The sequence below is a fragment of the Caloenas nicobarica genome, chromosome 1 (assembly GCF_036013445.1).
Source record: "Caloenas nicobarica isolate bCalNic1 chromosome 1, bCalNic1.hap1, whole genome shotgun sequence".
In the NCBI taxonomy this organism is placed as follows: domain Eukaryota; kingdom Metazoa; phylum Chordata; class Aves; order Columbiformes; family Columbidae; genus Caloenas; species Caloenas nicobarica.
Window position 1 is genome coordinate 67,552,087 of NC_088245.1, and position 23,949 is coordinate 67,576,035.

The 23,949-nt window shown below is 40.8% G+C and overlaps 1 protein-coding gene across 6 annotated transcripts in view; it reads right to left on the bottom strand.

Moving 5' to 3' along the window:
* Nucleotides 1-281: 281 nt before the first annotated feature.
* Nucleotides 282-23,949, bottom strand: part of ERC1 (ELKS/RAB6-interacting/CAST family member 1) — a 294,674-nt gene continuing 271,006 nt past the window's right edge. For 4 of the 6 annotated variants that reach the window (XM_065632425.1, XM_065632416.1, XM_065632397.1 and 1 more), the window contains 2 exons: nt 19,337-19,525; nt 282-7,071 (listed from right to left, as the gene is read on the bottom strand). In XM_065632425.1, the coding sequence (XP_065488497.1) occupies nt 6,934-7,071; nt 19,337-19,525 (327 nt within the window). In that variant the 3' untranslated portion in view covers nt 282-6,933. Of the gene's footprint in view, nt 7,072-19,336; nt 19,526-23,949 lie in introns of those variants that run through there. The other 2 variants (XM_065632441.1, XM_065632434.1) reach the window with 1 other exon arrangement.

The window sequence follows — 23,949 nt, forward strand, 5'->3', positions numbered from 1 at the left end:
CCTGTGATCGACAGCCCCTCACCTTCACCTTGCAGGCAGCCCCAGCATTGCCAGGCATGTGGTGCCACCGAGACCCCCAGCGGGGTTGTTCCAGTGGTGAAGGTGCGCTACAAATGGGACCTCCAGCCTGGTTTTGGGCAAGGGCCACACAGCTGGTCAGCCCTCCTACCTGGCCCTCCGATCCCAGGCACGCAGGAGAGGTCACCCAGCAAAGCACAGAAAAATTCACCGAAATGAAGACACAGCACAGAATTTTTAAATAATTTTATAATTTCCTGATGAACTTAGTCTGTGAATAAAAAAAGAAGAAAAAAAAAATGAACAAAGTGTTTATATTATCAAGGCAAAGTTGAATATAACACATTTTCTTTGCAATTTCATTATCCTGCCAGTAACATAACTCCAGCAATAAAACACATACAAGTTGAAGGCAGCGTGCGCACTTGCACCACAGACATCAATGTCTCCCGCTGCTGTTATTTCAAAAAGGAATTCAAGTACGCTAGATCCCACCCCCAAAGCCTGTCTCCCCCTCCGCTAAAGTGCAACACGTCTCTTCCAAAGCAAATGAGGAGTGGATGGAGCATCCCAATCCCACCTTTTTTTTTTTTTTTTTAACCCTTAAGTTTTAACCCCAGAAACAATTTGTGAACCCGGTGTGCGGCTCTCCTCATTTACTGACTTGGAGGGAAACGGCAATATACTGTTTTAGTGGGCTTGGAGCAGCATGTTAGGCTAGCACAGAAATTATTCCCCTGTTCATGGTCCCGTTTGATTCATCTTCTTTTAGCATCTGAACACATAATGGCATCTGCCACTAAAGCCTCCCCAGATATACTGTAACCAGCATGTCAGTAAGGGCCAAATGCAGCCCCCCCGGGCAGCCAGGGAGGACACAGACTTGGTTGTGTATGTGGAGAGCTGGGAAGATGGGGTAGACTAAAGGAAAAATGTCTGCTTATTAAATTTGGCTTCAAATTTGGCTTTTAGATAACCACATTTTATAACAAATAAGAGTACACATGACTGATAGACCAATTTTTTTTTTGCCAGTTTCCGAAAGGAAAAGCAATATTTTGAATAAAAAAGCCCCACCAAAGCACTGAGAACCTGAAGTGGAAACATCTATTTAAAACCAAACCCGATGGACTTGATTTTCAAGACCCAAACTTGAAATGCAAAATGTGGAAAACCAGTATACAATAAATTCAATATTAAAAATACATTAATTTAATGAAATTCTTTACCTAGTCACATAGGTAAAGATTTGCATGGGTTTTTTGTTTACGTTTTGTGCTGGTTTAGCCTCATGTTGTTCCTTTTAAGTAGTGCAAGTCTTTGACGCAACTGCAGCAGAAGGTGGCTGCTGGTCCTTTCCTGTACCATAACCCGCTGCAGCTATGTGACCAAGACCAGACACAAAGAAATATAACTTTGATAATGGCCCCATACACGACTACCTGCACCAGCTGATCCGCACTGAAACGGGTCCCTGGTACCAATGGGCGCGACTGAGAAGATGGGGAAAATTTGGCCAAATCATTTGGCCCATTTACATGAGCTCTTCCCGTCTCAAGGGACACCTGGTGTTGATAACCCTTACCAGAAAATATTGATTTCCAAAATACTGGTTTATTCTGCCCATTTCTGTATTACACATGTACAGTATAAACCTGGGAAAGCAGGAATTTATACAGGGTTCGTAACATTTCTTAAGAGGCCAAGCTGCCTTGGACCTCAAAAGCCTGTGAAAGGCAACTGGTTATAATTATAAGCCCACAAATCCTTTTCCGTACAATCCCGAGAGGAGGAGTCACGGCTTTGTTGCTTCTTCACTTGAATTCCTTTTGATGAAATTTTTTTAATATATTTTTTAAAACACATCTTTTTCAGTTCTACTACTATCTTTTTTTAATCTGACAACAGACACACATTGTTGGTAACTGCCCCAGCCTTAGGACCACACAGACAATATCGACAAGCAGAAAACAAAACAGGAAAAAAACACCCCTGAAAAAGTCAGGAGAGATACTGATGACAGGGTTACAGCACTCACCACACACACTGGAAAAAATCAGGATTTCTGTGTTTATGCTTTGACACTAAAAAGTTTTGAAACAGTTTTTTTTTTTTTAAAAACAGTCAGTGGACGCAGCCATTTTGTTCAGAAGGATCTGCTGTTGCGTAAGGTTCCTTCCATTTATGCGGGAAAAAAAAAACAACAAAACAATTTAAACCATTATTTTGTTTAAACGCCCCCCGGCCCTCCAACACTCCTTTTCCTCACCACACTGACAAGATGGGTTGGCAGAGTTGGCCTTGCCAGGCGTGCTGCCCCGTGCCCGACCCTCCTACCCCGCCGGCTTTGCTGGGGCAGTGTTAGTTAATCCACAGCCTTCCGTGTCCTCTCCGCTTCCCTCTTCCAGTGTGGGCGTTGAGCTGAGTAGAGGCTTCTTTTAAACATCAGACACCTAGATTGTACTATTTCCCTTCTGCGTTTCATCCGAGTCATTTGAAGAATATATGCATTACTTATGTAGTGGAATTTTTGCTTTAAAACGGTAACGGCGCGTGACTCTCTACGTCCTTTGTGAAGACCCCTTCAGTGACAATGATTGGCAATTAGTACAGGAGTGGGGACTCAACCCTGTCAACCTTCTACTGGCTGTAGAAATTTCCCAACAAATTGAGCATTAGCAGCAGAATGCGTAGGAATTACAGGGCAAAAGAAAAGAGGTGCTCCTTTGGTTCAAAAAACAGGGTTATGTCTACGAGATTTATGACATTAATGCTCCCTTGTGCAAAATACCGAGAGCCCCAAAGTACCAGAAAATTTGCTAGAGAAGGGATATTCCAGCCGTGCAACCAGAAACGGTACACACAGTTCTGTGCATCACGTCCGAACTTCCCCTTCCGTCCCCTGGACTTGGCAAAAATCAGATACCCCAAAGAGGGTTTGGCATTTTCTAGTGGGAAAACTGGTTAAAGGCAGTCAAAATGAGAGAGAATACTAGAAGCTTAGAGCTTCCTTTGGGACCACGCGAGGCAATTCTTCTTCCAATCGCAAACAGTGCTCATGTCCTCACCCTGTAATTTTAGTGTTGTAACATCCTTTTAGTGTTTTACATGAGGCTGGATTTTAGAGGAAAATACGTATTTCGACTCGTGGATACCATGAACAAATGTGGTTGGGGTGACAGCTTTTACATTGTATATGTGGGCTTCAGGCTTGAGTTATTTTTTAGCCCAAATCCAGCTAAAACGACTTATTTAATTTTCTACAGAGAGCTCCTCAACTCCTTACATCTCTCAATTTCTCTACAAATGTCAGCTTGAAAGAAAAAAAAAAAAATAAAGCAATTAAAACTTTCACAGCTCCCGTAGCAAATGGAACTTCATTCAAAAAGAGAAGAAAAAGCAAGTTTCCCCAGGCTCCCTGGGAAGGGCCCCTGAATTTCCCAGAGCTGCGGCGTTGCAGGATGGTTGTGCTAGGAAACTGCCTCCATCTCCCTGGCTGCTGGCACCTGGGTATGAGATTTTAAAAGAGCAGTGGAGGGTTGGGCAACAGGATGAGCATTGCAGTATGTGCACACATACGGCCCTTCTGCCATGTGCCCGGTAGGCAATTTTGTGATGGATTACAATAATAAAATCCCCTTCTTGCCCTAAGGCCAGTGGTGCGGCACTCCATATGAGTGAAAAGAAAAAGCTTTCACTGGTCACTTTCAGCATTAAATTGTGGCGAGCAGCACCTTCCAAATCACATAGTTCCTCAAGCTATTCACCGTGACAAGATTTCTGTTGACACGGGATCAGATAAGTTACCCAAAATAGTTCAACAGAGATCAAGTTGGATCAAGTCTGCTCCTAAATGAGATCTGCCCTCTCCCTGAAAGCACTTTACTGAGGTCTGAGATCAGTGTTTAAGATGGGAAGCCTAGAAGACTTAGGAGATAACAGCGGTTAACGAGAAAAATCGCAAAGGCCCAACAATCCAGATGGGAGGAACAGCAGGTGTGTGGCTGGGAGATAAAGGACCAAATGGCCGGCGTGAAAACTAGCCAGGCTTGACAAATCCTCCCAGGGAAGAGGCCGAGAGATGCGTAAACAGCGAGATTCGCCTGGCTGCCGACGCGTGGATCTTGCACACGCTTGTCAGGACAGCAAAGCGCCTTTGGGCACTTTCTAGAAATGCAGTCACAGGCTGGCAGCTGGCTTAAAGATGCAAAGAACCAGCACTGAAACTTGGAGCCTCTCTGCAATGTGTGGACAACCCAGGGAATTGAAATAACAGCCCCAAGTGACCACCCCTCATTGCCATCCCCTCCCCCGGCCCCTGCCTGCAGCAGAAACACTATCAAGGAACATCTCAGTAAGAGGTTTACAAGCGGGAGTCATTTGAACCATCGATAAGGGAAATTCCACAGCTTCTCACAGAGGAGGGATTGTTTTACAGCAGGGAACCAGGGCAGCTGGAGATTTGACCATATAAGTTAATGAGATAGTCAGGAGCGGTGGCGCGATGATGTTAGGCTGATGGCTCTGATGCTTTTACAGGCGGCGTTAAATTCCTTGAGTGAGTAATTAGGGGTGATGAAGAAAAAGCAAGAGGGGAAGATTTCCAAACAACAGCTCCTATCGAAACATGCTGACTCAAATAATGGGACCAAAAGGGTGGTGGTTCTGGGATGAGGCACCGCTCAGTGGTGTGTACAGTCACCGTCTACATGCCTTCCGGCATCCCCCCTTGCACGCATTCAGGTTCCCATTACTCTCCTCATCCAAGACAAAAAAGGCTTCAGACACAGGCTGCTACTATAGCGAGAACTAAAGCTATGTTTCCCGATTTGACACTGGCAGTTCAAAACACGGAAAAGGTGTGAACCACCTCTTATTTGGAGGCTTACCTATTTCTTCCTAGTGGACACCGTGGTTATGGATCCAGTTCCTTCTGCTGGATCATTACAGGAGGATGAAATGGGATGTGATTTATTTTAAATCAGATTACAATAGAGTCCACAGGTATATAAGGTTTCAGTGTTGCCCAATTTTCAGTGCTTGTTTGAAAAAAACGACAGGGTACATCTTCCCTTACTCAAACTTTGGCTGATCTCTTAACTATTGGCAGCAATCGGTCACTTGTTAAGATAAAAACAAGGTGTGAAAGACCTACAGGGGAACTGTGCCGTGGATTTGAAAGACATATGAAATCCAGTTTTCCTGAAAGATCCTGGAACATTTTCCTTAGCGTAACAGTTTAGTGATTAAGCTCAAAATGTAGTAAGTCATACGGAATTAAACTGCAGGCTCTGAATGGGAGGTTTACTGAGAGGATTCATAATTAGCTAGTGACTAGAAAAACGAAGATTTCTTCCACTGCTGTGTTGATATTTGGTCTCCTTTCCCCCTCCCCTCATTCTCTTAAGTAATATCAGAAAGCTAAAGGGGAACAACTCCTTTAAGGAGCACATGAGGACATGTTAAAGGGTTCTGTCCTGCGGATGCCCCCCAGACACACACAGCCACTGGTAGCCAGAAAAAAACGTCTCTCTCCATTAATGCATAGTCCAAGAATGAACACCCAAGTCCTACTCACAAAATAGCATTCTGGCTTTCTGCCACAATGACAAACTGACCTGCTATTTCAGGTCATATTCCCTATCAGCAGGGGCTTTAACGAGTGTCACAGATGGATGGGAACAAGACTATGGCCTCTCATATACATAGAAGAATTGCACTGATTTAACTAAAGCTGTGATTTTATACCTGTGTACTCAGCTGGGTGCCAACTCCAGCGGAGATGCTCTTTCTTATAAGAATGGGTTATAGCTCTGAACTCAGACTCATTCCTTGTCAACCTAAGCTAAACCAAAATAAATTAAATTATAATTATAGTGAGAACGATGTTACTGATTTACCTAACTTAGCTTTAAAATTATACTTTTAAGCTGAATGGTGCAATTTTCTCATTTACAAAATACCTAATACTATTCTGATGGCAGCCAGTGTTCACAAAGCTATGGCCTGAAAAATTTGCAATGGACAAACTATCCAAATTAAAGCTGGGAGCTGAGCTGTTGACCACACCTGCTTGAAGAGAGAGCTCTCTATAAAATAAGAACTTAGGAGACACAGACCTATGATGAGAAACCTTAGCTAAAATAACCGAGAAATCAACAGATGAAAACAGTTACCTGAAAAAATGCCCCACTCGGCCCTTTGGAGTCAGATCAGTGAACAATAAAAACCGAAGTTAAGCAAACAGAAAGTACCGGTATGCCTACCTTGTTTCCCAGCTGCTAGATGAAGTGACTAACAGGAACAAACAGGGAAACTTTCCTTTCCTTTCTTTGTTATTTAAGAACATAAGAACCATTGAGACAGGCAGCAAGACCTGAGCTAGCTAGCTGATGCTGGCCAGTTGCGAGCCGTAATCAGAGCACACTCAGATTTGGTTTTAGCACTATGAAATTCAGGCTTTCAGCTTTTATGGAAAAAAAAAAGAAAAAGAAAGAAAAAAGAAACAATAAATGAGTAAAAGGCAAGGGCTATCCTTCTGTAACCTCACGGAGAACTAGAGCTGCTTGTATTGTGTGGATCCCCTCTTCTTTGCTCAGTAGACTTGGAAGAGCTCTGGTTAGCTGTATCCAAAAGTCACCATCAACAAAGTCAATGGGGAATCGGATTCTGAAGTAGAAAGGCAATGAGAAGATGAACGCAAACATGACTAATTAATCATAGACTGGAAGAGCCTAGAGAGCATGTAGTTTTTAGAGTTGTTGGGTTTTTTTTCCTTTTGTTTCTTTGTAAAAGGTGCACCAGAAGTTTCTATTCCATTTTCTGTTTTTCACATTCCTGTCCACTCTCATGGCTCCTTGGACCGACTGGGCTTGGCCACCGGTGTGCTGCTCTGGTTGGGGCTAGTGGCCGAGGTCATGATGACTCCTCAAGTGCATTGACGACTTGCTCCAGGATGTCAGGGCAGTGATCCGCTATCTGCTGTAAGATGGCGTTGGCAAACTCCTGCAGCTCTGCACTTTCCTTCTCGCCTTTTTCTAACTCCTCATGAAGCTGCAAGAAACACACACAGGCACTGTCATTCTCTGCTACTAAACATGTACAATGAGACCTGCTCAGCAGGCTCAGCTCTAAGCTAAACCACCAATTTTTGAAAGGGAGCTACCAGAGGTGTAACATGCCGGGCATTCCAGGATCGGCATCTTCCCTTGACGAGTCCTTAACAAACCTGGATCATGTCACCCCTCTGTATTTCATTTCTTCACTCTACAGGACCAGGCTTTTGAATGTCCCAGTTAAGGCCATGTCCACATGGGAAAACTGGCTTACCTATTCCTGAATAAATTGTTTGACGAAAAACATTAGAAAAGCTTCCTCTGTAGAATGCTTTTCTAAAAACAACTGTGTTCCAGAAGCAATACAGCATTTTGCTAATACATTATTTTAAATAGTTTGACTTCTATTCATGGACGAGAGGATTTTTCATAGGACAGCACTTCAGAATTACTTCCTATATGAAATAGAAATGTTACATAATTAGACATAATACACTCAGAATTAACCAGATTCTAATTTTTCTGTGGAATTAATAATTTTCAGAGACTGCCTTTCCTAACACAGTCATAAGATGACTACACACAGTTGCGGTGGAGCACACATGGGTTTTGTTTATAAGTCTGCATTTCCTGCTGGATCATTCATTGTCCAGATTACTATAACTGGCCCAGAATGAGATATGGCACTTCAAAACTTTATCTTATTATCTCTGTCTACAGTCTATAAACTGTTTTTCCAACAAGTGGTGTTACAAACCACGCCATGCAACACGCTGGAGTATATGTGAACATAATTTTTAGCTCTGAGCCTAATGCCATTGCCAGAATTAGAGGCCCACAGATTCTTAATGAAGAGCAGGAAACATCTGCCTTCAGTAACCTGTTTATCTGTTCAGCAATTGATAAAGTCCATGCTAGCCTGTGAAATATGCAGAATCTCAAGTAACGCTGTAATTTGTGCAAGCATTTTAGGAATTACTGTACTTATGATGGTCTAAGGATCTGACAGAACAAGGAGAAGTGGCATCTCTTACTAGACTGGATGATAAGATAGATTGGATAAGCTTTCAAGTAGACAGCTCTTTCATATACTACATATAAAAAAACCTCTTATTTTTTCACTGATACAATTTTCTTCTAATAAAGTGTATTCCCTATAAATATAAGACAAGCATATTTGTAGCAGGTACGTACGCTTAGATGGATTCTGAAGCTTATTGCAAGCTTTGGCATTCGAAGTTCTTTGTCATTTTGAGCAGCTGTGGCAACTAGCTTATCTATTTTTGAACCTTCTTTTATTTTTTTTCTAATACTATCTGTCAGTCCCATAACATTTATTATTCCAAAGTGATTAATATTTTTATTGGAACTCTATTGCGTTAATGTGACATGGAAAGAATGTCAAACTGTAATTTTTCATCCCTGAAGTGATAACTAGTCATCTGTATACACATTTCTTGATCTATATTTTGTACTTCTGTAACACTGCTTGTTGTAGGTTTCAAAAAGAGAGAGCTGTCAGACAGCAGAACAACAGAGATCATTTTACCATCCTAAGAGCACAATGCAGTGGGAAAGGTTATAGTTCTACAATTAAAATTCTCATCAGATACAGCAGTACGGCTCTGTTTAGTGATGGTATCAAGGAAAGCACAGGAGATTGTTACTGCGCAAAACACTGCATAAAAACAAACAGCCAAAGAATGACTACAGAATAAATATAAATGCTTTGTAAGGAAGTTGTGGTATACACTTCTATAGACAGAAGTGAGAGAAAGGAAATTAAAAGGGTAAGCTTCCAGCAATTCCCTTTACTAGGCAGGGTAGCATATAGTAAATTATTTGGGCTTTGCGTGCTGAATGTTAGTTTAATGTGTTCTTATGAGCTTTGTTCCTACTGGCTGTCGTACTCACAGAACAGCTATACGACGCTGAGAGGGGCTCATGCCAAGAATCACAATGCAAGAGCAACCTGATCCTGCTCCGTGGAGCGACATGAGCCGGGGAAGTGGGGAAAACGAGAGGGAGGGGAGCACTCCGGGCTCTGTAAGGGCTCTTGGGGGAGAAGGGGAGGATGGGGGGTGGAATTCAGCAGTGACCCATAATGGCTCAGAAATGGCATGCTGTGGATAGGTGATTAGCCTGGTTCCAACAGCCTGGCAGAGTTATTAGTTGGAAACTTGCAATGGATGGATAAGCCTAGGAGAGGTCCAGTCAGCAAGCAGGATTGAAAGAGTCAGCACAGCCAGCTAGGAGCAGTGCTGGATGTTATAATAAAAGTCAGGAGCCTGGGTTTCTAGGACTACCTCCGATTCTCAGGTTGCTCAGCCTAGTAAAACCCCAGCGATTCAGGTGGCCCCAGTTAGAGCAGCCTGCAAACCTCCCAACCGCTGGTAAATTCACGGGACTGGTTTGAGCGTCGAGCTCTGAGGCAGGGCTTCCTTGGCTTCTCTGGCCAGCACCAAGATTTCACTGTGCCAGCCATCAGAAGGCTGGGAGGCTGTGGAGGTCAAGAGGGACAGTAAGTAACAGGAGAAGAAGCCAACGATATAATTCTCCTTTATCCGGCTCCTGCAAGGGGCCTCGGCTCTGGGTCCATGGGAGAACCAGGAGAGGGCAGTGTTAGCAGGGAAAGCAGGGACCGGCTCCCTGTGGGTCCTGCACCTCCACCTGCCCAGCCAGCATCCCTCCTCCAGGTCAGGCAGATCCTCCAGGTGAACATCCAGGAAAGGCCAGAGCAATTGAATAATCAAATAGAAAAGCACCTCAAAGAGATTAACCTTCAAAACTGAAAGGAGGTGGGTGGACAAGGGAGAGTCCTGCAGGATGTTGTCTTCAGCAGGGCAGTACTGCAGAGTCAGTGATGTCTCAGTTTCTTGCTGTACTAGTCAGCATTTATGTATTTATACAATTCCTTATAAAATCAAGTTAAGCTCAACAAAATAAGCCCATGCCAAAGCTAAAATAAATCAAACGCAATCAAACAAAGGCAACCAACTTAACCAGATGAAGAAAATGTTTCCAAGAAGTAAGTTTTCGACCATCAAGAGCCCAAAAGGAGATGGCTGTGAATGCTGGAGGCCAGCAACAATACTTCACAAATTAGCATAGACAGAAAGTCTACACAGCTGGCTGGCAGATGTCTGCGATGAAATGTCTTGTAAAAAGTAGCAATGATAGCCTTGCGTTCAGTTTGCTAGCTTCAGAACATCTAGGTTTAATAATGTGATTTCTACTTAAACTAAGACATCTTAATTGACTATGTGGCTGGTTGCAGCATTTCTATACCATGTATGTCATCTTTGTTTACGTCATTCCTTTCAGAAACAGCTGTGAGCAGCACACGTCAGTCCTCATTCACACAAGCTCCTTAATGGGGAACATTCAGTTCTCCATGGTATATATAACTCGATTCACCTTGATGTCTGGCAGTCCAAACTTCAAGGAAGTTTCCCTATAAGTATTGCTACCAATTCTGCTCCTGGTTTAATAGATTTTCTTCTTAAGAATGCAAATGGAAATGGTGTTATCTTTCCCGTGCCATTTTTCTGTGAAAATAAAGGGGTGTTAATAACAGGCCCTTTTTTTTCAGCCTTTTCAGCCGAGGATATGAGGTAGTTCACTTGCCTCATTGAAATGACCAAAAAAGAGAAGGCAAGGCCAGATACGTTTGCCTAGTTGTTGGTAAGTAAAAATAGACAGCTGAGAAAGAAAAGGAGAGCAAGGACCCCAGAAGTGCTTCATAGTATTTATCTTTGGCTAGAAGAACAGAAAGGACCTTCAGCATCTCAGGGGAATGTAAGATTGCAGATAATCTGCAATAGGTTCAGACACTTTTCACCACTGCTGCCTTCCTTCCTGGGGTTAGAAGGAGTCATGATAGGAATACTTTTCCATTTATAGTTAAACTCCATCAGTGAAAAAAATCCCAAACAATACACCATGAATTTAGCTTGCATTGTTCTTCGCTGATCCAAGATACTCCAGAACTTATTTAACAATTAATTGAGGGAAGATAACTTCAGAGTTAAGAAACAGAATGCTATGGTTTTATATGCACATTGGGTGAATTGTGGTGCAACCCCGCAGAACATTTGTGGCGTTTGTTTTCCCACAACATAAACAAGGCAATATTAAGCTAAGGTCCTTTAAAATTTATTTATATGGAGGAGGTTTGCTCTGCAAAGGGTTATTTTCCTCTTGTTAATAATTCCACAAAAACACTGATGAAAAAAGGCAAAAACGATGATGAAAAAACAAGCTATGGACAGTAAAACTGAATACAGAATATGAGGTGCTTGTACAGCAGCACAAAAAAGAAAGTTAACTGCAGGACTTCTATAGAGCTACAATACCAGGGTCTGGAACTGTGTTTCTCCAAAGTTTAGGTTTTTCTGGATCAGGCAACAGTTAGTCTGAAAAATACGTTTAGAGCTTAAAGTAACACAAATAAGCATCAAAAAGAAATTCAACTGATTTAACCTTAGTTTTGTCTCAAAACAAGTTAAAATACACTGAGTCGAGAGCTTTTGCATCTTCGCAGACTAACCAGTGTAAGTATTTATGTTTGAAGCAGTGAGAGCCAATTGCATACAAACTTTCATTTCTCAACTATAGAGCTATAAAAGGGCCAAAAGAAAGGGTTAGAAATACGGAAATCCCAGTCTGCCAAATTAAAAAAAAAAAAAATAAAAAAGAAATTTTTTAATGTAGAGTCTTGAATATTTTTGCTCTATCTGGAAATTTTGGTTTTATGTTACCTTTTTCAAAATATTGAAAATATATGCATTTAAAAATAAAGTAAGATTTCAGATGAAGCATTCTGTCTTTTTAGAAATCACGTAAACTTTCAAAATGCATTTTAAATATATATATATAAATACACTCAAATAGATTTTACAACGAATTTTGAGAAAAAACCTTGAAAAGTTTTTCTTGAGGGCTCTTGCACCATATATTTGAAATAACTTTGAACGAGATTTATCCTGCATTCCTGAGCATCTCTAAGCTTTGTGAATAGCAGGAATGCTATTATTTCCTTGGTAATGAATGAATTTTAAAATTATATAAGTGGGAAGAAGGAATGAAATAAATGCCTGCAAGTTATATTTTGCACTTGACTGGAGAAGTTTTCCTGCAAATCCTGCACTTGCAGGTAATCTGTCCATCCTCAGCAACAGCAGCAATCCTTTCACAGTCAGAGGACAATTTTCTGTTCATGTAAAACCTAGTGTACGTTATACACTGAAAATTAACACTGCTAAAGCGTACAGAAAGTTGTTATTCTACGGCTAAGCAGAACAAATAATAACTATTGCCTGTACCATGGGGCTATCTGCTAGGGCCAGGCCCCACTGATCTGGGCATGCGTAATGCAGGCAAACTCCACAGCCCCAATCCCTAACAGCTCGCTATTCTGCATGTTAAAGGGACTGTGACAAGGAATTAGATGGTTCCCCTAGTTTCAGTTGCAATACCTTACCTCCAAGATCAGTTTATGTCAGAATTACCCTGTGCTGCACCCTTCATGCACCCTTGTCCTTTTGCTTCTCTGCTGATGATTTAAGCCTGGGTGTTCCCACAGGGACCCTGCCTGTTTAGTCAGGGCAGGACCTGATAATCATATTCACAGGGAAAACTGCCTGCCTACAAGGCCGACCTGAAAAACTTCTCTTGTATGTCCTAGGTGATGAGTTTTGGAAAAAAACCCTGATTGTTAGGACAGAGAGCTGGGAAGTCAGTTATGGTTTTGTACCTGCACAGGGCAAAATAGAGAAGAAAGGACAAAGCAGGACGTGCTTGACTGAAATTATACATTTGTATGCATCCAGTTATTTAAGGATCAGAACTGGAGCCCTTTCTACTCTTTTCACATTAATTATTACTCTTTATGAAGTTCATTTTGTTGGTTACGAAGTGATGGAGAATCCTGTTGGCTCTGAAATTTTTGACAGATATTCCAAGACAGGAATTTCCATGGAGTGTTTTGGCTCATACAAGCCAACAAAGGACCCAACTCTCCTGCATGTGGTTCCTTTTATCCAGGCAGGAAGCCCACAGAGGCCGAGCAAGCACGGAGTAGCAGAACTTGTTACTAATAGCAAAACATACAGGAAGGTGAGATGCTCCTGAAAAAAATAAGGTAATAGCTGAGGCTGGTTCACCATCTGCTTGTAGGAACTGCTTGAAATGAGACCAAAGTACAGTAGACACATCACACCACAGACACAAAACACTTGACCATGTCTTGAAAGCAATGTTTTTCCCTTTATATCTCTTTTCAAGTCAAGAATAGTTTATGCTACTGATTGATAGTATATATTTTAATTAAAATCAGCAATTCCATGCGCAAATAAAAATGGATAATGTTATGGCATTATGTATATGGCCAACTTACAGATAATGTTTGTGATTTCAGTCAATATTTCAGAACTGACACTCATCCCAAGTCCTCATCCTCACTCAAAAAGTTTAAAATGCTATAAAAATTAATAATTTTAGAGAGTTCCTATACGCGTTACTTTCTCAGCTAAACATTTGCACACAAAGAAGGATATAAATTGTTGCAATTAATACTTCTAATTTCTAACAGAGACCAGAAGTGGGCTGTTTAACTTTAAAATACATTATGCTTTCCCATAAGATTACAAATTAAAAATAAATTACATAAATCGGGTGAGGAAGATAACAAGCTAATGGGAGAGCAGTCAGAAAAGAAAGATGGGTAAACTCTGAAGTAACAGAGTAATTTAGAATGACTAAATGCGAAACATGGCAGAATAATTTCTTTACAGAAACTGAGTAATTTCTCATAGATGATACAGAAGTAAGAATGCAAGCACAATCTGAACAAAGAAGTACACAGGCTGTTTATAAAAATAGCTATTTGTAATTTAGAGTTAAGTTTATCCCACTTATGATATCGTTCGTATAACAAAACAAAATATGTGTTTAAAGCTTTCAAAATTCAGCAAGCATATATGCAATTTTAAAATGGAATTTGAAAGCTACATACATGTGGTCTGGCGTCCTTTCGGCCGAAAAGCCTAACATTAACTTTGCTGAGAGTGAAATGTGAATTACGTGCAATGTAAATCATGCTCCTTGAAACCAAGCCACTACTATTTAGCTGATACAGCAGGTTGTGACTGATACAGTGAAGAGACATTATCATGTGTTTTCTTCCTCTGCTTTAAGCAGCTGAGCAGAAAAGACATTCCTGATTTCTTGGGAGAGGATTAGTAAGTAGGAATCCCTAGATGGTCTGTGCTTTGGCTGAAGCTGGCACACAGGGAGAGGGAAGACAGAATCACAGAATGACACAGAATCACAGAATGTCAGGGATTAGAAGGGACCTCGAAAGATCATCTAGTCCAATCCCCCCGCTGGAGCAGGAACACCCAGATGAGGTTACACAGGAAGGCATCCAGGCGGGTTTTGAATGTCTCCAGAGAAGGAGACTCCACAACCCCCCCGGGCAGCCTGTTCCAGTGCTCCGTTACCCTCACTGAGAAGAAGTTTCTTCTCAAATTTAAATGGAACCTCCTCTGTTCCAGTTTATACCCATTGCCCCTTGTCCTATCATTGGTTGTCACCGAGAAGAGCCTGGCTCCATCCTCGTGACACTCACCCTTTACATATTTATAAACATCAATGAGGTTGCCCCTCAGTCTCCTCCAAGCTAAAGAGACCCAGCTCCCTCAGCCTTTCCTCATAAGGGAGATGCTCCACTCCCTTCATCATCTTCGTGGCACTGCGCTGGACTCTCTCAAGCAGTTCCCTGTCCTTCTACAACCTTCCTTCACTACAAAGGCTCTTCTACGACCATAAAGATTTTTCAGAAGCGCCTCTGTAACTTCACACCCGAAGCAGTCATAAGGGCAACACCAGGGGGGTGAGAGTAGCTCCCATAGCAGGTGTCCTCTGAGACAGTATCTCAGGAGATGCATCTGCCCAGGTCCTACAGGCTGCTCTTGATGCCCAGGTCACAACACAAACGCTGCTGTCAACACCTCTGGGGAAAGAGGTGCAGGTTGATTGTGCAGGGAAAAAATGGTGCCTGGGGGCCATCAGAAACAGGCAGGACCCCCAGCAGCCTGGAGGAAGGCAGGACATGTCAGACATGGCTGGAAAGAGCCACCGATGGCAAGGAGCAAAGAGCCTCCTACTCCTAGGGTTAAGAAAATGATTTTGATCGGATAGGTCCTCTTCTGTGGCAAGAAATATTTTTTCAGAATGACTATAGGACTTACTGAAAAAAAGCAGCTTTCCATAATAGGAGGTTCTGCACATTCTAGAGCTGGATTTTAAGCGATAAGAGACATTTATAATGCGGCTTAAGCTACTAATGGAACAAACACTGTTGCCTACTGCTAATATCTGGTTGCCCTCTTTGGTTGTCTCTTTACTTTTTCACACTGCAGTTTTCCAACCACAGTGCAGCACGCCACTAGCAACATATTTAAATGACGATTTTCAGGAGGTTCGCATTTCTACTCCGTTCTTTCCTTTTGTAAAGATTAGAGAAAAACAAAAATTGAACTATAAATAAAAATGTGGAGCATATAATTATGTTCCTAATGTAATTTCCTTTCATATAGGAATAAAATCCCTCACTTAAAGGCAACCATCTGAAACGTGAAATGTAGCAGTAGTTCCACAGAGCCCAAGAATATTAACATAATGATATGTTTAGGACAAAGTGAAAGAAAACATTGTATTTAATAGAAATTGCTTGGATAATGCAATTATTTATAACAAATGAATGGAAATTCTATTTCTCAGTGTCAAGACTTGGAATATTTTTCCCTCCTTCTGATAACTTGAATTTTTTAATAAGCAAAGTTGAACAGGACATGAATGGGTTGAAGAAGGGCAGTTTCAGAAACAGTACTGGTTAACTTATCTGGGGACATTGGGTCAGAACTGACTCAAAGGAATGTTTCTCACCACGTAAATAACGTAATGACATGATTCCAAGCATCATAGATTCTTCATTGTCCACGACTTAGTCTAGTATACTAGTTTGGGTTAGGTTTTGAGATACCATATACTCATAAAGTACTGGCTTCAGGCCTTCATTACAAACGGACTGAAATTCTACTATAGTATGTCAGCTTTACAAAATGTCTTTAATAAAAGGCCAACAAAGAATGATATAGCATCTTGGCCTCATATTTTGACTAAAATCAATTGAAGTCACTAAGGAATATAGCTGAACTTAATGGTAGCATAAAGAAACTGTTATACATGAGAGGTACCGATTATCAATCAAACTTTGAGAGTCCACAAAATTATTTATGTGGCAACGAATTCCCTTTAGAACCATGGTGTTGATGCTGGCAGACGCTTTTCTGACAATGACTTGTACATTAGTTTCTATGGGTCACTGTAGATGTGCTGTAAGAGTGAAAAGCTTACATCTACTTCACACACTAACTTCATTTACCAGAAGAAGCCACAGAAAACTCCTACTATTTGTATCTGAGCCTCCCCAGCAGGTATGAGAGACCTACAGAGTATATGGGCTATGATGAAGCACAGCAGGACCAACCTTCGCCAATAATAGTTGCTGCAGTGGGAAATTGCAGCTCCAAAAGCAGCAGTATGAAAATGAATTCTCAATTATTTATGAAAAAAAACCTCAACAAACCAAACTCAATAATCTCATTGGTGAGAAGTGGATTCATTGGCATCATTCTTAAATATTATTGGTGTTCAGTTAAATGTATCCTCCCTAATCATATTAGCACTTCTTAACATTCAGGAGGATTAATTTTTTCCCACTGAGGCTTGTGAAGCATTATCTACAGAAGATCGTATTAGAAGGGACAGGAGTGAATTTAATGCACTGGATTTGAAGTAATTTACAAAACTCATTAAAATTCCAAAGATGCAAAATGGGTATTCTGTGATGCGCTTCTGCGAATCTGGAGAAGTGATTCCCATCCCCCCATGGGAATAATTGAAGCACAAAGGAAATTCTGCAGTATGAAACAGAAAAGCTCCACAACTTAAATGACAAATGTCCTTTGTAAATTGAAATACATCATTAGTTTGTATTTTTCAACTGAAGCTTGTAAAATACAGTGTAAGTGAGCATGGGAAAGCAGAAGAGACTGTAACATTTTATTTTAGCAGATGTTAGTTACTCATGGGAATCACAAATGGAGTAGTAACTTTAAACAACTGTGGTGATAGCAATGCAGAAGACAATAGGATAGGAAAATACTCTTCTCCGGGGCAACTTAGATAATTATTTTAGTTTAATACTCTTCTCCAGGGCAACTTAGATTATTATTTTCTCACAATTTATACTTAAATACTTTCTTTACTTTGCAACTCATAAATGTTGCTAATGGACTAGCAAAGTTTGAATGAGAAATATTATCTTTTATTAAACCAGTACACAGAACTAGAAAAAGCCGATGCTGTTTCAGGATGTCTATTCAGAAGAACTTGCCAAAGAAAGTATTTTCTATTTTCTTTACCTAAATTCTCTTGACCAAATAGAAGATATCACCTAACTCCACAGATCCTGATCCTACTTCACAACCATCACAAGCTATAACAGACTAGTCAATTTATTTCAGGGATATCCAAACTTTGCCCACATCTAGCCTTTACTTTTGTTTTCAGAGATGTCTCCCATATGTGCTGCAGGCTTTGTCATCCAATGCTTCATCCCAATCTGACAGACAAGGTGTTCAAAATAGTATGCCTCGCGTTTTGATCTATAACGTGGGAGTCATACCTCTTTAATATATGAGGATGATATATATGATATTATACTGAAAAACTTTGAATCCTGTATCAGGGATTACAGAATGCAACAGGTAAATAAAATGCCAATTCTGGGTGTGAGGGGCTAGCAGGGAAAAGGAATGTGTCAGGCCTATAGCGGCAAATGTAGATATTGAGTGAGGCACAGATCACATGCTGAATGAAATAAATGCATGAAGACAGGTACCAAGACAAAGATCAACTGTCCTGCACCATCTAGGCACTGTTACAGGCAAATTTATCTCCAGAGGTCTGCTCTTCTTTCTGAAATGTTAAGACACGCTTCTGTTGGCTTCCTGTAATTTGACGGCGGAGCTGCTCTCTCCAATTTTTGGATCAAAATTCAGCCTGGAGTTGAAAGTGCAAGGAAATGAGCTTAAACATCACAAAAGAAGAAAACCAGAGCTGAAGTGTTCAGGATAGGCTCAAGATAGTGTTCGCTGACCCACAAATTCACTTTTAACTATATAGGCCTCAAACTAGTTTGTGTGCATACTGGATAGAGTTTGGTATAGACATATGAATGTGAATAATTTAGTGAAACAATTGGCATTATAATCCAAAGTCAGGGTCAAAAAGACAAAATTAGTCACATTTATTTCTGGCACAATTCCTCATATTAGTTTACCTAAAAACCCCCTCTCTCTAATATAGGCGTAAAATTAACAAGTTGAAAAGAGAAATAGGAAAGAATGAGAAAAAAGGGTTGTAGGGAATGATGAATTACAGTATGAAAACAAGAGATAAAAACTGCCAGTGAAGAGATTAAGGAAGGCAATACAACACCAGAGCTGGCAGGAAGGGAGATTATTTCAGTAGTTGAATTATAGCTAGATTGACAGTCTCTGTAGAGACTTCATCAGACAAGTTGTTAGTAAACCCTTTCAATTCTGTATTCCAGAATTCCTGGAAATACACGGGTGGACTTTTGAAATCACTCTGTGCTTGTCTGCATAAGCATGGGTGTATTGCATCTAGCACACTGGGTCCGAATCTCAACTTAGGTATTCAGGTAAGGTGGTAAGCAGAAAAAGACTATTGGCAGAACATACTGTAACAGAAGGTAAAGACAGTGTACATTTACACAAAGTAACTCATAAAAATGTGCCAATTAAAATATAAATGATTAGCATCATTAAAAAAAGATTTAAGATTCCTATGACTACATTAAGTTATAAAGGGCAGCTAAAATTTGTTAACGGGTAAAACAAGGGAAAAGTGGTATCTTGCAGTTTGACTTGCCATGAGTGTGTAGATGCATGGCCTCAAATACTGGTAAAAGGACAGATAAAGTTCCATAATAAATATTGAATGGCAATAATTCCAGAAATTATTGAATTCCTCTGTCAGATGAAGAGCAGAACTTTGCTACCTGTTTTCACCACTTACAGAATGGTTTCCCAACATTTTGGCGTGGCACATCAGTAAGACTTCCATCAACAGTTCACGCCCTTGTTCAGAGCTTCAGACCACAAACTCACCTGCTCCTGGGTCATCTTCTGCAGCTCTTTCTCCCAAGCTGCCCGGTCATCATCCAGGTGGTAGGAAGCAGGTGGGGTGAGTCCACGCAGAATCAGGGGGTCACGGTCATGGCAGAGGGCTGTCAGATGTCCAATGTACAACTTCAACTTGCTGCGATTCTGATCAAGTTCTAGGAGGGGCTGAATTATCTGAAATAAGAGAACAGGAACAGTGAGGAACAGCCCAAGATCCAAGCAGTGGTGAAGGCAAAGTTCAGCCTCTACGTTACAATCTTGTTCAGCTTCATACTGGGAGAAACCTGAACACCTTCCCTCCCAGTACTCCTATCCCATGACCCAGCAACCACCCAGCTGAAGCAGAAAGAAACCAAGTACATTAGACGAAGGAGAGGTGGTGATGATAGCTGTCTGATTAATAAAGGAAATAATGATGATATGGGTGAAAAATGAAACAGTATTAAATTGAATGCATCAACTGTACTGATTATCCAGCAGTGCTTCAGTCAAGTATTTCAACTCCCTGCTTTAAGGAAAATTAATTTTTCTGGTAAAAGGTGTCTGTTCACAACTAAGGCAGCAGCAATGTAAATCTTAGCTCGTTTTGCCAACAAGCATTTCATTGTAACTGAAGTATGCAATAAACATGTTCTAAAGAGAATAGTTTCAAATGATGCCAAGATGTTTGTTTCTAAGATGAATGTATCTCTACTGTAGAAACTGGATACAGACATGCCTTAGCCAGAAAGATAGTTTTCTATATTTTTTTCTATAGTTAAGATACAGTCTTCTGTAGTTTTGAAAAGGCAATGACTTCCATTTTTTATGCAAGCCAGAGTCTATACAATAGACTAAAAAACTAAAATCAAAGGACTTTAACAAAAGGACTTTATTTCATTGTACTTCACCCAATCGGAACTAAATCCTTGCTCCTCATTGCCATCCAAACTGGAGTCATCCAGTTCCCATAGAAATGATTTGAAGACACATTTTTCTTATGTTTTACAAAAATACAGAGCTTAAATTGATAAATACATACCAGGAACCCCTCACTATGCCCTTCCACAAGAATACTGCTCCATATTGTTCTAGGTGTTTGTGGGCATATGTTCAAAACTGCAGGCATACAAAACCCTAAGGTCTGCAGCTTATAGAAAACCAAGAAAGAACTGGGCTTAGTGCCTTCACTCCATAAAACGAGGCGCTGAAGCTACAGGCACCGATGTGCACCAGCTAGGAGAGCCGGGAAGCCTTGTCATGATACCAGCAACTCATCTTTGTGTTCCCAGGCAGTGGCTGCACCAGCTGTTTGTTAGCAGGCCAGGGAGATCTTGTCAATAGGACACCCCTGACCCTGCTAATGAATAAGGAGTGAGATAATCTCCAAGTCAACAGGAACAGCGTGCCAGCACTACTTTCAACAAAGACTCCTGGCTTTGACCCCTTTTAATAAGGCTGTCAGGGCTCACCGATTTTGCTTCTAACACTGTTCTACACGGATTAATTTCTGTAGCGTGAGAGGATCTGAGAGCCACGGCTTGTCCCACAGAGCGTAGCTGCACGCAGCTATGAAAAGCCACAGGGACATGGCAGCTGTGGCAGAGGGGACAGACAAGAAACCTGTAGGAGAGTGGGCTCACGTGCTTTATTAAAAACCCTACTGTTATGCACAGCCTTGGGGCAACATCTGTTTGCAAGATATAAACACACGTGTAAAAATAATGGTTTGATGTATCGAGAGGCAAACTGCAGCAGGGCAGAATACTCTGCTCTCCTGTATACAGGGCAATAAGAGGGATATTTTAGTAGCATCGACACAGTTACATTTCACTTCCCTCACCAAGCACGACTGTATTTAGCCAATTATATCCATCAGCTTTGGTTGTTTGCTGAATTTGTGCTACTTACTCAAATTTCTTATAATTTGGGTTACCTGGATTATGATCTGAAGGTGTACTGCCTGTGCAGGTGAAAAAAGGTGATGCTTCTAATTTAACTGATGTCTTTCCTATCTTTCTTACTATTTGGTTTGCCCATAGAGGGTAGAGTGATGGAATATCACACCTTAAAAAAATACTGTTCTATAAAAATGTGAAAATTGAGAAGTCAATGTCTAACAACTAGCTGTCCAATCAATGCTGTTGTTGGCTTATATTCCCTTCAGATACTGCAGTCTACTGAATATCCATCAGATACGCAGGTTTCAGTCTGAAAAGAATGTGACCTACCAACCTTCCCGGCTATTCTTTGTGAATAGAAACCCTCTCCAATAAAGAGAAAGCAGAGCTGTCTAGCAAGTAACAATTTAAGATTCTCATACAACAGCCAAATTTGATTGCTCAAGGACAGGTCCCCTTTTGAAGCACATTCCTCCTGTACCCTACCCCCTTACCTCAAGCTGGAAACTGGCCAAATGAGGCGTGTGAAAGTTCTTAACTAGCAGCCCTCCCAAAGCTGTTCGCAAAGCAATCATTCCCCTCACTTGGGATCCATTAAATCCTGCCAGTCAAGTAGGAAATGCCCTTATATCTGCGTTCCTGCCGTATCTAATTTGAACTAGTCATTTAGCAAGAGGCACTGAGCTTCCCACACAGCAGAGCTGCCACTGCCTTATCTCAAGAGGGTGTAAGAGCATTTGCTAAGTGGAAAGGCAAGGGCAGGGCTGGATTCACAAACCGCATCGCGTTCTCATGATCAGCTCAGAGCTCTAGAGCTTTCTAGGAAAACAAGGGGTAACCAGACCAAGCCCGGGAATATCTGCTAAAGCAGCCCTGATTCATTAATTGCCCCGAAAGGTTTGGGCCATCCTCATCAATGCATGGAATGAAGTCTGCTTAATGTACCCTCAAGTCCAGAATATTGTTAATGGCCAGCTAAGTCTGACAATGTGTTTCACTAAAAAAGGCAATCACTACAACTCTGAGGCGGAAACACGAAATGACTGACAAATCCCTGATACAAACCCAAACCATCTCTACCAACTAATTAAGACATTTGGGGACATATTCCAAAACGAATTCAACTCGGAAAGAACATATGCAGTTTTTTTGATATTTTGCAGATTCTTTTTAACTTTGAGCATGACAAATGTGAATCTAATTGTAGTTTTGCAGGTCGTTGGGGCAAAAAAATGCTTTAGAACATAATTAATGCTGCTTCTTCAGTGGTAGTCCTGCTGTTGCTGTACAATGGTCAGCTGAAACATGAGTAACTGTACTTAAAAATTTTTTATGATAAGAATCTGCATTTAAATTCATATATATGTGCTGCATAGATAAGAAAAGGTACTTGTAACTGAATGTGGTTGGAGAGACCTATCTAAATGTATGGCCACTTTTACTGTGAAAGATGAATACACCTTCCATACAGAAACTGCGGTGTCTAAAAGTTTGTCTGAGCAGTGTCTAATGTAAATACACACAAACATGTAGGTGGTTATGTGAAAAAGAAAACCAGTGAATTGGTGGTATAAGTGCAGCAGTGTCGATCCAAGACAAATGCAATATTGACTATCCATAGACATCTGTGGAATGAAATATGTTTTTAATCAGTGTGTAACAGGACTCATTCACCACAACCACCAGCTTTAAATTACAGGTTCTCCAGGCAGAAGGGCTAATGACCTGGTCACCTTTCTCCCTGCAAACATTCCCTTCTTCTCTGAAGGAAGCAACCACTTTTCTTTTGCAGAATGAAGTAATTAACTTCGCTTATTAACAGCTAATTTCAGAGAATACCTTCTAAATTTCTACTTAACAATTAATCTGCAGCTTCCATTTTGAAGAAAGTCTTATATGCACCCCTAAAAGCTTGCCTGTTTTTTCCAGCTACATCAGTTGCTCTTGTGAAAGTTCTCTCCTTACACAACTTGCCTTACTCATCAGAATCTTGCATCAACATGCATGTTGATCATGGATCAACAGCAGCGATATTTTTCTTACAGATACATGCCTATGATTTCTCTGAGCAAGCAAATGAAAGGTGAAAATAGCATCTTCTTGACACAGCAATGCCAATACCAAGTGCCATGCATACACTTGGCACTGGCGCGACTGCTGTCATACTCTGCTATTAGCTTTACTACCCTGCTCGCACATATGCTGCATGTATATACTCACTATAGAACATGAAAAGGCAGAGTAATGCAGATAAGTGGTCTTCTTTTTGCAATCAAATAATTCAGTAGATTTTTCTCAACTTACCCACAGCACTTTAAATATTTGAGAAAAATCCCTGGAAGGACAGCTACAAGAAGAATAAAATAACATAGATTTGACAAGTAATCTTGGGGACAAAGTAAATACCATGAGGTCAGCATTTCTTTTTTATTTACTTATTTTTAAAATCAAAAGTTTTACAAAGAAGTGCAGACTGAATGAATCTGAAAGTTTCCAAGGAATTAACTAATTTGAGAAATGGGCTAACTTGCTAGCCTGGTCTAGGGACCTTGACTGTTCTTTGTAGATCCTGCAAAGGCACAAAAAAATAAGGAATTCTGAAAAAATACAACCAAAAACCTCAAACACCACCAAAGACCCTCTCAAAACTTCAGACTTGGCATAACAAATATGCTTGGAAAGCAGCTTAAATTGAGGTAGCCCTTTATCTCCTATCAA